Raw genomic sequence first — 14,119 nt, 5'->3', positions numbered from 1 at the left:
TACTTCTCCTTTTTCAGTTCTAATTGTGTTGATTTGCGTCTTCTCCCTTTTTTTCCTAATGAGTCTGGCTAATGGTTTATCAATTTTGTTTATCTTCTCAAAGAACCAGCTTTTAGTTTCATTGATCTTTGCTGTTGTTTCCTCCCTTTCTTTTTCATTTATTTCTGTTCTGATCTTTATGATTTCTTTCCTTCTGCTCACTTTGGGGTTTTTTTGTTCTTCTTTCTCTGATTGTTTTAGGTGTAAGTTTAGGTTGTTTATTTGATATTTTTCTTGTTTCTTGAGGTAGGATTGTATTGCTATAAACTTCCCTCTTAGAACAGCTTTTGCTGCATCCCATAGGTTTTGGGTTGTCATGTTTTCATTGTCATTTGTTTCTAGATGTTTTTTGATTTCCCCTTTGATTTCTTCAGTGATTTCTTGGTTGTTTAATAGCATATTGTTTAGCCTCCATGTGTTTATATTTTTCACAGTTTTTTTCAGGTAATTGATAGCTAGTCTCATGGTGTTGTGATCAGAGAAGATGCTTGATATGATATCAGTTTGTTTTGAATTTTCCGAGATGTGATCTATCCTGGAGAATGTTCTGTGTGCACTTGAGAAGAAAGTATATTCTGTAGTTTTTGGATGGAATGTCCTATAAATATCAATTAAGTCGAGATGGTCTAATGTGTCATTTAAAGCTTGTGTGTCCTTATTTATTTTCTGTTTGGATGATCTGTCCCTTGATGTAAGTGGAGTGTTAAAATCTCCTACTATTATTGTGTTCCTGTCGATGTCCCCTTTTATGGCTGTTAGCATTTGCCTTATGTATTGAGGTGCTCCTAGGTTGGGTGCATAGATATTTACAATTGTTTTATGTTCTTCTTGGATTGATCCCTTGATCATTATGTAGTGTCCTTCCTTGTTTCTTGTAATAGTCTTTACTAAGTCTAGTTTGTCTGATATGAGTATTGCTACTCCCGCTTTCTTTTGACTTCCATTTGCATGGAATATCTTTTTCCATCCCCTCACTTTCAGTCTGTATGTGTCCCTTGGTGTGTAGTGGGTTTCTTGTAGACAGCATATATAAGGGTCTTGTTTTTGTATCCATTCAGCTAGTCTGTGTCGTTTGGTTGGAGCATTTAGTCCATTTACATTTAAGGTGATTATTGACATGTATGTTCCTATTTCCATTTTCTTAATTGTTTTGGGTTTGTTTTTGTAGGTCTTTTCCTTCTCTTGTGTTTCCTACTTAGGAAAGTCCCTTAAGCACTTGTTGTAAGGCTGGTTTGGTGGTGCTGAATTCTCTTAACTTTTGCTTGTCTGCAAAGCTTTTGATTTCTCCATCGAATTGGAATGAGATTCTTGCTGGGTAGAGTATTCTTGACTGTAGGTTTTCCTCTTTCAGGGCTTTCAGTATATCCTGCCACTCCCCTCTGGCTTTCAGAGTTTCTGCAGAAAGATCAGCTGTTATCCTTATGGGTTTTCCCTTATATGTTATTTGTTGCTTTTCTCTTGCTGCTTTTAATATTTTTTCTTTGTGTTTAATTGTTATTAGTTTGATTAATATGTGCCTCAGTTTAGTTCTCCTTAGGTTTATTCTGTATGCGACTCTCTGCGCTTCTTGGACTTGATTAATTATTTCCTTTCCCATGTTGGGGAAGTTTTCCACTATAACCTCTTGAAATATTTTCTCAGACCCTTTCTTTTTTTCTTCTTCTTCTGAGATGCCTATGAGTCGCATGTTGGTGTGCCTAATGTTGTCACCAAGGTCTCTGAGACTGTCTTCCATTCTTTTTATTCTTTTTTCTTTTTCCTGCTCTCTGGCAGTTATTTCCCCCATTCTGTCTTCCAACTCACTTATTCGTTCTTCTGCCTCAGTTATTCTGCTGTTTATAGCATCTAGTGTAATTTTAGTTTAGGTTATTTTGTTATCTGTTACTGCTTGTTTACTCTTTAGTTCTTCTGAGTCCTTATTAACTGTTTCTTGTATTTTCTCTATTTTGTTATTGAGATTTTGGATCATCTTTACTATCATTTCTCTGAATTCTTTTTCAGGCAATTTTCCTATTTGCTCTTCATTTATTTGGTCTTGTGTATTTTTACCTTGTTCCTTCATCTGTGACATAATTTTTTGTCATCTCATTTTCCCCCCACTTTGGATGGGTGGGATTTTGTTCCTGTCCCACTGGGTATTTGGCCTGAAGTTCTTCCTTCTTAAAACTCATTCGAATCCTCCCAGGTGTCAGGCCTGAAGGCTCCACTGGGGGAGGATCTGCTTGCAAGCTCCTGTATGGTTGCAAGCAGGATTCAGTTCTTCAAGGGTTGTTGGACTGAAGGCCTCAGTTCCTCAAGGACTATGCATGAGAGGCCCCCCTCAGTTCTTTGCCATGTGGACCTCTCCAAAGGGCAGCTCACATATGGCAGTTTTTTTTCTTCTTCTTAACATGGTGGTCAGGTGGGTTGAGTGCAGGATTTCCCAGGAAGGCAGACAGCACAGTTGGAACCCGCAGGTGGCACTGTTACCTCAGGTGTGTCCAGGACTTGGCATGGTTCCAGGTCTGATTCGCCCGTAGGCCCTCAGTATCTGGAGCAGGCCAGAGAATGGCTGAATCAGGCGTGAAGCCCTTATTTCTCTTTAAATGAATCTCTCCCCCCTTTTTTTTCTATTTTCAACTATATCTGAACAAATATGGGCTAGAGAAACATAGATTTTAGAAACCTTGAATGGGTCAATGAAAAGGCTATTCTGTTTTCCCAGGGTTTTTGGTGATTATTATGGGGAAAACAAAACCACAGGAGTTAGAAAACATGTATTTATCACTCAGCCACAGAAAGAACTTTAAATATACATTTAAAAATATTTTATGATATAAAGTATATATTTAATATGTTACATATCATATAGAATATATTTAACAGGTGTTTTATATATAATTGGAGTTTACAAACACTGTATCACTCAACAGCAGAAAGAGATTTAAATATATAATATATACAATTATATATAGAATACAATAAATAGATGCACATTTAAATATATACTCTATACAGTTATACATAAAATAAATATATGTGTATTTTACATTTTACTTATATAATACATATTAAATATTTTATGTTAGAACATATTTTAAATTGTCTTTGTTGAGATAAATACATGTTTTATACCTCCCCTGATTCTGTTTTCAATATATATGTGCATCTCCATTGTATTTACTTTTAAGACAATAATCTAGGGACTGAAACAGAAAAAGTTTAGCTCGTGGCGGCCTTACACTGTAGACTGTAGATTGGCAGAAAATCTGGATGAGAGCCAGTGGGCTTGGTGAGCAAATCCTTGTAATAAGCCTTTGACATTGTCAGGCTAAGGCCATTTGAGCTGAAAGCCAGTTCAGAGCCAAGGGATTAAGATTTTATTTCGAAAACAGAGCTCCACCTAGTGGCCATTCAAAGGCTGACTTCTAAGAACCCACCAGTTTGGAAGCATCTCTCCGAACTTGTTTTCTTTCTGCTGTTATTTTCTACCCCTGACTCTTGCTAGATTTCAGCTTCCACTCGCCCTCTGGATGGGGAACCCTTCCGTGTTGTCCTTACGTCTGGACAATGAGGACAGTCCCTTTCCAGAGTGTCATGGGATGGAAGGATGAAGGATCAGGGCTCACTTTGGCCACTGCTTGATGGTTTTTAGATGCCTCTAATATTGGAGGCTGGTGGTGGGAAGGACACTGGGCCGAGACTCCCAGGACACCCAGGTCTCTTCCTGGCTGTACTATTGACTGTATACTTGTTCTGCCGTTAGGGCTCAGAGCTGTTATCTGTGTTAACAGAGGCCTGAAGGACGAGTATCTGAAAGGCACTGTCCAGTTCTGAGATTCTGTGGTTCTAGAGAGTGTTTGGGAAGGAAGAGGGACTTTAGACCGTAGCATCTGCCGTTTCTCAGGGGGACTTTATTCCACAAGCTCGGCTCGCTCTGAGATCGAGTCATGGGTCTGGCCTGGGACCCAGTGAGAAAATGTGCAAGCACAAGCCTCCTTGGACAGCTCTGATCACTTGGGGGAGGGGGGTGCCCATGTCATCTTCACAGGGACCACGGGCAGCAGATTTTGCTGATGGAAGAGTTCTTGGAAGAGGTACCGAAGGGGAAGGAAACCCAATCTTTAGAATGGGCAAGCACAATGAGCAACTGTATTTTAAATCTATCAAATTAACAAAGTTTTTTTTTTTCTTTTTTCTTTTCAGTTTTGTTCAGGAAAGGGTATGGCAAGATGGGCAGATCAATGGGAATATAAACAGGTTGACCTTGTGAGGGCAGGAGCTTTGAAAATGATCATTACCCTTTGCTTGGAATTTCGATTATAGAGGCAGAAATATAGGCAAAGATTACTGTAGCACCCTTCCCATCACAGCTGTACTTGATCTTCTTGGAGAATTCACTGGGTCTGTATTCACGATTGAGGGCGCCTCCGTGTCTGAAGGTCACATCGTATAAAATGGCTATTTTGGGTTTGGCTGTTTTGTGAGTTCTCTGTGTATGGGTAGTATGCATTTCACAAAGCTACTTCAGCTTCTGAAAGTCAAAGGTTAATACCTCAGGGAAGGTGAAAATCTACTTTAAATTTGCTGGTGAAAGGTGGGCTGGGCAGTAGGAATACATAATTGGGCTTATGGAGCAGCCTGGGTTTCCATAGAAACAAGATGCAGCTGAATCAAACCCATGAGTAAACTTATCCACACTGGTTTTAAGCCTGGAATGAAGTCAGAAAAGGGTATTTACTGACCATGCAGGCAGAGTGAGAGTTTCGACAGTAAAGCCCTCCTAAAAGACTCAGCCAAAGTAAATGGCAGTGGCTCCCCACAGAAATCATGTGGGAGGCCCAGCTACAGCCTTATGTGCACCAGCATGGCATATACACGAAGTTGTTGAGCTTGGAGAATGAAAGGTATTGTAACTCATTCTGGAAACGTATCACCCTTAAGAAACCCTTAGCCAGCACAGTGTAGTGATTTGGGGTCTTTGGGGTTTAATGAAATACAGTATCACACTTTGCAGGCCCAGAGCCTCCAATTTATTGCAGACGTAGTTAAGAAAGCGGAAGACTGTGATGCTGCTGTGTGGGCAGCTCAGCCTGAAGCCCCCTATGAGCAGGAACCACGGAGCTGCAGCCTCGGTGGCTCGAGCCTGTTTTCCAGCAGCCAGGCAGTGGCGGGGGCCCTTCTTCTCACGCCTTCCCTCCGGCAGCAGCGCATGTGAACTTGTGAGCCTGCAGTGGCTGCCTTCCAGCTGGAGCAGGAGAAGCTGAAAGAAAGTGCAGCCTTGAGCTGGGCGAGGGTTGTTGGGAACAACACCCATTTTCTCCCTTTTTCTCCTGGGCAGGAGGGATTGGCTCCCAGGTCAATGGCCAGAAAAGTCTTCCTTGTCCTGCTTTGATGGAACCCATCATGGAAGAGAGAGAGTTGCAGAAGCAGAAGTTATCGCTGTTGTTAACTCTATCAGCTGCTCGAAAGGCTGTGGACTTATAGATCCTTAGAATCTGTAGAGCTGGAGGGGACCAACGAGGTTCTTTAATCCAGCCAGCCCTCTCATTCTGCAACAGAAGAAGCAGATTTCACACGCGCATGTGCTTGCTGCCTGGCCAGGCTTGGGGAGAATGGCAGGACCATCCCCTCTCAAGATGAGGAGGAGCGCTGAGTTACTGTACCGTGGGGTCCGTGTTCTTGGTCAGATTTGAGTCTCCTGAGTCCATGGTGAGACTTACTGGCAGGTCATTTCGGAATAGAGTAAATTCAAGGTCTGACAGTATTCTCTCTTTCCTCTGGGAGAGCAGTTAGGGCATGTATTAGTTTCCTTTTGCTGCTGTAACAAATTACTACAAATTTAGTGGCTTAAAGCAATGCAAATTTATTATCTTACAGTTCTGGAGATCAGAAATCCAAAAATGGGTCTCACAGAGCTGAAATCAAGATGCAATTATTTCTGGAGACTCTTGGGGAGAATCCGTTTCCTTGACTTTCCCAGCTTCTAGAGGCTGCCCACATTCCTCGGCTCATGGCCCTCTTCCTCCCTCTTCAAAGCCAGCAGCAGCGGTTCAAGGTCTTCTAGTTCTCACAACACATCACCCTGACCTCCTCTACTGCTTCCCTCTTCCACAGTTAAGGACCTTTCTGATTTTACTGGATGTACTCCAATAATCCAGGATAATCTCCTTAGCAATTTTATTTTATTTTTAAATTTTTTTTATTGGAATATAATTGATTTACAGTGTTGTGTTAGTTTCAGGTGTACAAGAAAGTGAATTGGTTATACATATAAATATATCCACTCTTTTTTTTTACTCTTTATTTTTTTTAGATTCTTTTCCCATGTAGGCCATTAGAGTATTGAGTACAGTTCCCTGTGCTATCTCTAGCCATTATAATTGCATCTTTTGTCATGTAACCTATACACAGGTTCCAGGGCTTAGGCCATGGACAGCTATGGGGGCCATTATTCTGCCTACCGCAGGGCACTCCCAGTTTGTCAGGAGCAGTCTCTACAGCCGACCTGGACATCCATAGTCTTGACTTCTGAAGCTTTGAAGATTCTTGGTTTCAACTATTTGGAAGTGATGATGAGGGTTCATGACATATAACCATTTGCTATGCGGCTTCTGCACACCTGTGCCCAAGCCAGTGCCCCGCCAGTGAGTGCCCCGCCTCCCAGCTGCAGCACTGCAGTGCTCCTGTGTTGATCTCATTTGATGATGCTCAGATATCTTCTCACAGTAATCCTTTGAAATTGGCATTATTATTCCCGGGTTTATAGTGAGGAAACTTATAAAATTACATGCTATAGCGATGTTTCCAAATTCAAGGACTGTTTACATACATGCCACAAAAATGTAGTGGTTTTATGTTCTTAGTGGACCCAGGCTCCTCTGTAGGCTTCTGAGGTTGTTGTTGTTGTTGTTTTTAATCTTTGGCCACTAGAGGGAGACAGCTCTTTGAAGAACTGAGGCCATTTCTCATGTTTGTGGGTACAGATGGACTATAAACCCTGTTTGTTTTAAAATGGTATCCAGGGCAGACCTAACAGTGGACAGTGAAGGGGACAGACCCCGCGCACATCCTCAATGCAGACCTCAGTGGATGACTTCCCCATCACCCATGGCTCCCTCTTCCACAGTCACCCCTGCCACTTAAAGCAAAGGTCCTTTTCACTTAGCCGTTGGCAGCTTATCATTAAAAAAAAAAATCCCTGTTTTTCTCCCTGATGGTAAACTTTGTGGAGATAAAGCCCAATACGTTGTTAGAACTGATTCTGTATAAAAACATAGAATCCCAAAGATTTCAAGTGCTGCTGTGTAGGGTCCAAAACTGACGCCACTGCTCCCCCAGACAAGCCCTGTCGCAACCGCGTGCCCTCTGACAATATTGTTCTGAAATGGGAACCAGGGTGCGTTTTTCTCTGTTGGAGAGTTCTAGGTTCCCTGACGTAAGATTTGCTCCTGACATCTCCTAGTTTAAAAAATGCAGCTTCTGTGGTGAAGAGGTTGCTTTGCGTGAGGTAAAATGTCTAGTATGGAGATCTTGTGAGCCCACGCGAGGCACCGTGGAGACAGAGCAGCCACAGCAGTCCAGTGGCTGCAGGCAGGGCCCGGTAGGAATGAAGCTGAGTGACTTTTGCATGATGCCTGTGGTGGCGTATCTCAGAGACGCCAGGGCTTATTGGATAATAACATGTCCACCTCACCTCCGTCGCTTACACTCATGCAGAGATTCTGATTCTAACCTGGGAGAATTGGCACAAAAGCCACGGTTACTAACAGGGATGCACCACATTGCTTATGTGTTCTGAGGAGGTCAAAGGGTCTCACTTGGCATTTTAGTTGTTTTCAGCAGGCAGATCAGTCTTGGTATTTAGTTTATCATATGCCTAGAAATGACATCCCCAGCAGGCTCCTTAAAGGTTTTGTTGACTGTACTTTTTTTTTTTTTTAAAGTAAACACGTTTGCTTTATTGGCAAATGGTGTGGTCTTGATCCAGAGGCTACTACTCCGATTAACTGAGAAGATTGGCTAAACTCTTCCAGATAGATTAGTTGTGTTGACTATACTTCTATAACCAGATTTAAAATTAAACCCCAGTTGCAGGAAGCATGCATTAGCTTGGAATATACATTCTCTGTGATGTGTATATTTAGCTCTTTTATAGCAGGTCAGAGTCCTGCTTGTATTTTGCATAATAACAGCATTTGGTGTTCAGAATTAGTCCCTGTTTTCAATACGATAAACTGTCTCTGTAATGATTCATGTTTGCAAATTGCTTCAATCCATGGATCTCTGCACTGAACAGGCTCCCAGTGACTGGACGTTTGGGGTCAGCCCCTTGCAGTCAGGGGAGAGCTTGGGTCAAACCAAGACCAAACTCTTCTGCCTGGATAAACATAGGTCTAGAAGATATCTTTCTAGGTGACCAGGGCCACTTCTGGCTGCACCTGAACTAGTTAAGGCAGATGCATCATTAACATTTGTTACAATTTCTCAAAGAGGGAAACCGGAGACTTCTTTCGGGAACCCACCAGTAAGGCCCTGGATAGAAAAGAGGTACGGAATGTGACTTGACAGCTAGTAGTCTTACTGGTGGTGGCTGGTGCAAAGATCCATCTCCTTCAGACCCCCGTATGAGAAAGGGGTTCATTGAAAGGATACCGTGGGCTAGAAATGGAGCTGGCAAGGACCCAAGGCTGCCGTGACTGGCTCCACCCCTTCCTGTCTGCCTAACAGTGCTCTGCGCAGATGTGGCCTCACTGCGCCCTGTAGACTAGGAGCAAAGGGTGTCTTCACCTCATACATTTAGAGTTTTCTCCCAAACATAAAGTTTATGCCGTTATCCACAATTCTGGAACTCAAAAAGCTCTGAAAACGTAAAGATTTTGATAACATACTTGAGGAAAATCCTGATCTCCCCTGAACTCACTGGATGGCATACACTCACCTTCATCTAATGGGAGGCTTCTTATGGTCTTTATCCCACTTAGTGTGAATGTATATACATTTTTCTGTAGAAATAATAACAGATTTGATTATTGGGTGATGCCTCAGATGCTGCAGGTGTTTATATGATGTGTTCTACACACACCACGTTACCTTTTCAAATCTGAAAAACCACTCAACTTCCAAACATAGCTGGCCCCAAGGGTTTCAGATAAGGGATTGTGGACCATTACAAGCAGGAAATAAATATATTTCAGGCAAATTAACAATGAAAGGGGGTGGGGTGGGAAGAGAGGCATAATAAATAAAGTTGAAATTTAAAAAAGCTTTAATATGGGAGATGATACCCACTCTGGACTCTGCCATTATTTACTTTTGCAATCCTTCGGGGAAGTTCCTGTACCTGTTTGACATGCAGCTGTCTCTTCTCTGAAATTAACAGATCAGCACTGGATTATTTCTCCAATCTCTTTCATGTTCACAACTCTATAATTCTGTGATTCTAGTTACTTTTTTCAAAGCAGTTCTTCCCATCTGGCAGCAACCAAGGTGTGGCACTTCTTTTTCAAGGTTTATATGCTACTGTATTTCCCCTTTGTATTTCACGTATTTACTGTAAACGCAAACATATTCCTTCGACTAACCATTTTTTCAGTTTTCTTGAAGAACATTGAGGAGTTTCTATTGGTTTTACATGAGTTTTTACATTCAACTTTTACATAATTATTAAACAATCCATTTTACTTTCCTCAGCATACATGATGATTTCTATTTATCCAGCAAAGATGTAAAGAGAGAACATTAGGTCATTTGTACAAGAGTATTTGAGCCAGGACTCAGAATTGCTTACTCTTGACGGCTGTGCTGAGATCACTTCCCTTGTTCTATTTTGAAGATAAAGTTCCTTTGTTACCTTGGATCATGGTTTGAATTAGGTTAACTTCCCTCTTTTTTTTTCTGATTTATGTGATGAGGTGATTGCTTAAAGATGGCAATTCTCCTACAGCACCGGTCTTGACAAATGGTACTAGTCTGTCATTGAAGGCAGAACCTTGGGAATCACCCAAGACTCTTTTCTCTCCCTTACCACCCACATGTTCCATTCATCACCAGGGCCTGCTGATTTTTTTCTTAAGTTATAATATGTTTCTGGCCTGCGTAAATTCCAAGAGCATAATATAAACAACATCCTTGTACCAACCCTCACGTTTGTGAAATTCTAGCATTTTGTCATATATATATACACTTCAAGTTTTTGTGTTGTTTTGGCCATGCCTCAGCTTGTGGAATCTTAGTTTCCGACCAGGGATTGAACCCAGGCCCTCTCCGCAGTGAACGCAGGGAGTCCTAACCACTGGGACTGCTAGGGAACTCCTTGTTTTGTTTTTTAAATGAATAGAACATTCCAAACAAAGTTGAAACCCCCAGGGTACCTCTGTCTGATTTCGTTCTCCTCTCTCCTTTCCAGAGGAAACCTCAATCCTGAGTTTGGTGTTTGTCATTTCCATGGTGTTGGTACTATTATTATATAGAATGTTGTTGTGCTGCCTGTTTTTATGTTAATATTCTATGCTGTGTGTATCCATCTGCAGCTTGTTTTTCTCACTCATCATTATTCTCGAGATCTTCAAGAACTAGACATTTAGGTCTAGTTCATTCTTTTGGACACCTATATAGTGTTCTGTTCTATGAATATTGGTATCACTTATTCATACTCTTGTTAGTGCACCTTTAGATTATTTCTAATTTTTTTGCCATTACAGACACTGCAACGATAAATATCCGTTTATTTATCTCCTTGCACAAGCAAATAGATGGCAGCTTCTCTAGGGCATCGTGCAGTAGCACAGCATCCATGATTTCCTTTAACAGACTTTTTTAATGTTATATGCTTTCTGGCATTGGAACCACTAAAACTAATATTTTGATATACAGAAAATCTTTTGCCTCTCTCAGTAAGAAGATTTAGAAACTTTACCACGACAAGATGCAGAGTAACTCAGCTTGTACAGTAACTCAGTATGCACAGTCCTCCCCTGATATCCACAGGGGATTATTTCCAGGACCCTCCCCCACCCCCATGTCAAATTCCGTGGATGCTCAAGTCCTTTATATAAAACAGCGTAGTACTTGCATGTAACCTGTGCACATTCTCCTGTATACTTTAAATCATCTGTAGATTACTTGTATGTCTAATACAATGTCAATGTTATGTAAGTAGTCATAAATACAATGTAAATGTTACATAGGTATTTGCCAGTGAGTGGTAAAGTCAAGGTTTTCCCCCTTATTTATTTATTTATTTGGCCGTGCCTTGTGGCTTGCAGGATCTTAGTTCCCCAACCAGGAATCAAACCGGGCTCCCAACAGTGGAAGCACGGAGCCCTAACCACTGGACCTCCAGAAAATTCCCTTTTCTTCTTCTTTTTTTTTTTTTAGTTGAAGTATAGTTGATTTACAATGTTGGGTTAGTTTCTGCTTGTACAGCAAAGTGATTCAGGTATATATCTATATCTATATCTGTATCTATATCTATCTATATCTATCTATCTACCTATCTATCTATCATCTATTCTTTTTAATATTTTCTTCCATTATGGTTTATCTCAGGATATTGAATATAGTTCCCTGTGCTATATAGTAGGGCCTTGTTGTTTATCTATTTTACATGTAATAGTTTGCATCCACTAACCCCAAGTCAAGTTTTGCTTTTTGGAAGTTTCTGGAGTTTTTTTTTCTGAATATTTTCAGTCCACAGTTGATTGAATTCAGGGCTGTGGAACCCGCGAATAAGGAGGGCTGACTGTGTATATTTGAAATAACCTTCTCTGCTACTTTCTAAACAAGGACAATTGTTACTCCATTGTTTTGTATTTGCAAAAACACTTTTGTCTTATTGATGACCAGGCTTCTGATTTCAATTTAAATTTTTAAACTTTCTTGTGAAAAAGTTTTGGACTCACTGAAAAATTGCAGAAATAATGCAGAGTGTTCCCATAGCTCTTCACCCAACTCCCCTTAAGATTAGGATCACACAAACCAGAGTACAGTTATCGAAACTAAGACATTAACATTGGTGCAGTACGATTAACTAAGTGACTTTATTTGGATTTACCAATTTTTCCTTAATGTTTCTTTCTGTTCCAGGCTCCCAGGACACATTGCATATAGTTGTCATGTCTCCACAGCTGCCTCTGGTTTGTGACAGTTTCTCGGTCTTCTGTTGTCTTTCACGACCTTGACATTTGTTTTTTTTTAGAAAGTTAGATCTTTCTAGTGAGCTTTATTTATTTTTTACAATCGTATTCTTTTTTTTTAAAATAAATTTATTTATTTACTTACTGGCTGCATTGGCTCTTCATTGCTGCACGCGGGCTTTCTCTAGTTGTGGCAAACAGGGGCTACTCTTCATGATGGTTCGCGGGCTTCTCATTTCAGTGGCCTCCCTTGTTGCAGAGCACAGGCTCTAGGTGCGTGGGCTTCAGTAGTTGCTGCACACAGGCTCAATAGTTGTGGCTCATGGGCTCTAGAGAGCAGTCTCAATAGTTGTGGCACATGGGCTTAGTTGCTCTGTGGCATGTGGGATCTTCCTGGAGCAGGGAATCAAACCCACGTCCCCTGTATTGGCAGGTGGATTCTTACCACTGTGTCACCTAGGATGTCCAACAACCTTGACATTCTTAAGGAGTCTTTGCCAGTTATCCTGTAGAATATCCCCCGAGTCTGGGTTTATTTGGTGTCTTCCTCCTGATTAGACAGGGGTTTTGGAGTTTTGGAAAGAACACCACAGAGAGAAGGGCTGGTATCATCTCGTGACATGAGGAGGTACATCGGGTCCACATGGCATCACTGATGATATTAATCTCCATCACCTGAGTGATGTTGTGTTTGTCAGATTTCTCCACCGCACGGTCCCTGTTTTTCGCTTTTCCCTACTCTCTTCTTTGGAAGTGGGTCATTAGGTCTACCTACCCTTGATGGGGAGGAGGTAGGGGTTAAGTTCTACCTCCTGGAGTGAGGGTATCAGTATATATTATTTGGAATTCTTTTGTAAGGAAGATTTGTCCCTTCTCCCCTATTTATTTATTTATTCAGTTATTTATTTATACCAGTGTGGACTTGTGTATTTATTTTGTACTTTGGGTTAATATTCCAGTATTGCATTATTTATTTTATGGTTCAAATTATTCTGGTTTGGGCCATTGGGAGCTCTTTCAGGTTGGCTCCTGTGTCCCTTTGATATGCCCCATCCTTTTGTTTTTTTGTACACTTCCTCACTTTCTGGTTGCCCCACTAATTTTAGCATCCATCGGTGGATGCGGCCTGCAACAGTTATTTCTGCCCTGTTCTAATGGTGATTTTCTATTTCCCGCTCTCACTTTACTCAAGATAAGCTAAAGATATTTAGGGCTTATTATTTTTTTTTCTTTTACGCAGGCTTTTATTTTTCTTCCTAATTTCACAAATTGAATGTGTTCCCCTAAAATATAAAGCTGTAAAAGAGACCTGGGCTTGAATTTCAGTTCTGACACTGGCTATTTGACATTAGGCTTCTCTGAACCTTGACTTCCTTTGCATCATTGGGATGTAAATACCTACCTTACAAAGTTATCAGAAGATCTAAGTGAATTATTGCATGTAAAGTTCTTAGTATCAAGGAAGGTGGATGTTATTATTCTTGCTTCCACCAGCACTGACGTTGCCTCCACACGGCTTCCTGAGCCTGCTTTCTAAAATGCAGATCTGATGATGACATGACCTTGTTCAGGCCTGTCCATTGCTGCCTGTCATTGTCAGCAGTGGTTCCCAAGCCTGGCTTTTGATCGAAATTAGATCAGGAACCTGAAAAAATATATAATAACCCAGTCTTACGAACTAGAATTTTGGTGGGGTGAGTTCAGCCCTTGTCTGTACTCTGGAGAGGTGAAACCTGGGAGTCTGAGGCTCCCTCTGAAAGCTGATCACGGGTTCTCCCTCGGTGACGGCTGACAGTGATCTAGAGAGGACCCCTGCCCCCCACCATGAAATGGCCTCATAGGACCGAAGCGTGAGATTAAGAGTCAGGCTAAGATATTCCACTTAGTATCTGTGTGATCCTGCTTAGTTAGCTGACATTTATATACGGAGTATATTCTTTAGGACGGTTTAATTTAAAGTGAGC

At 41.2% G+C, this 14,119-nt stretch overlaps 1 protein-coding gene across 2 annotated transcripts in view; it reads left to right on the top strand.

Annotated features, from left to right (window-relative positions):
* IRF2 (interferon regulatory factor 2) overlaps positions 1 to 12,239 on the top strand; it is a 149,514-nt gene extending 137,275 nt beyond the window's left edge. Inside the window, exon 12 of one of the 2 annotated variants that reach the window (XM_057697009.1) lies at positions 12,106 to 12,239. Coding sequence is in view for 1 of the 2 variants with exons in the window: in XM_057697010.1 (XP_057552993.1) it covers positions 12,106 to 12,129 (24 nt within the window). In the remaining variant the exon portion in view is untranslated. The remainder of the gene's footprint in view (positions 1 to 12,105) is intronic. The other variant, XM_057697010.1, reaches the window with a different exon arrangement.
* The last annotated feature ends 1,880 nt before the right edge of the window (positions 12,240 to 14,119 follow it).

Source organism: Hippopotamus amphibius, chromosome 10 (assembly GCF_030028045.1).
Source record: "Hippopotamus amphibius kiboko isolate mHipAmp2 chromosome 10, mHipAmp2.hap2, whole genome shotgun sequence".
Classification (NCBI taxonomy): Eukaryota; Metazoa; Chordata; class Mammalia; order Artiodactyla; family Hippopotamidae; genus Hippopotamus; species Hippopotamus amphibius.
This window is presented reverse-complemented; position numbering and strand designations above follow the sequence as displayed.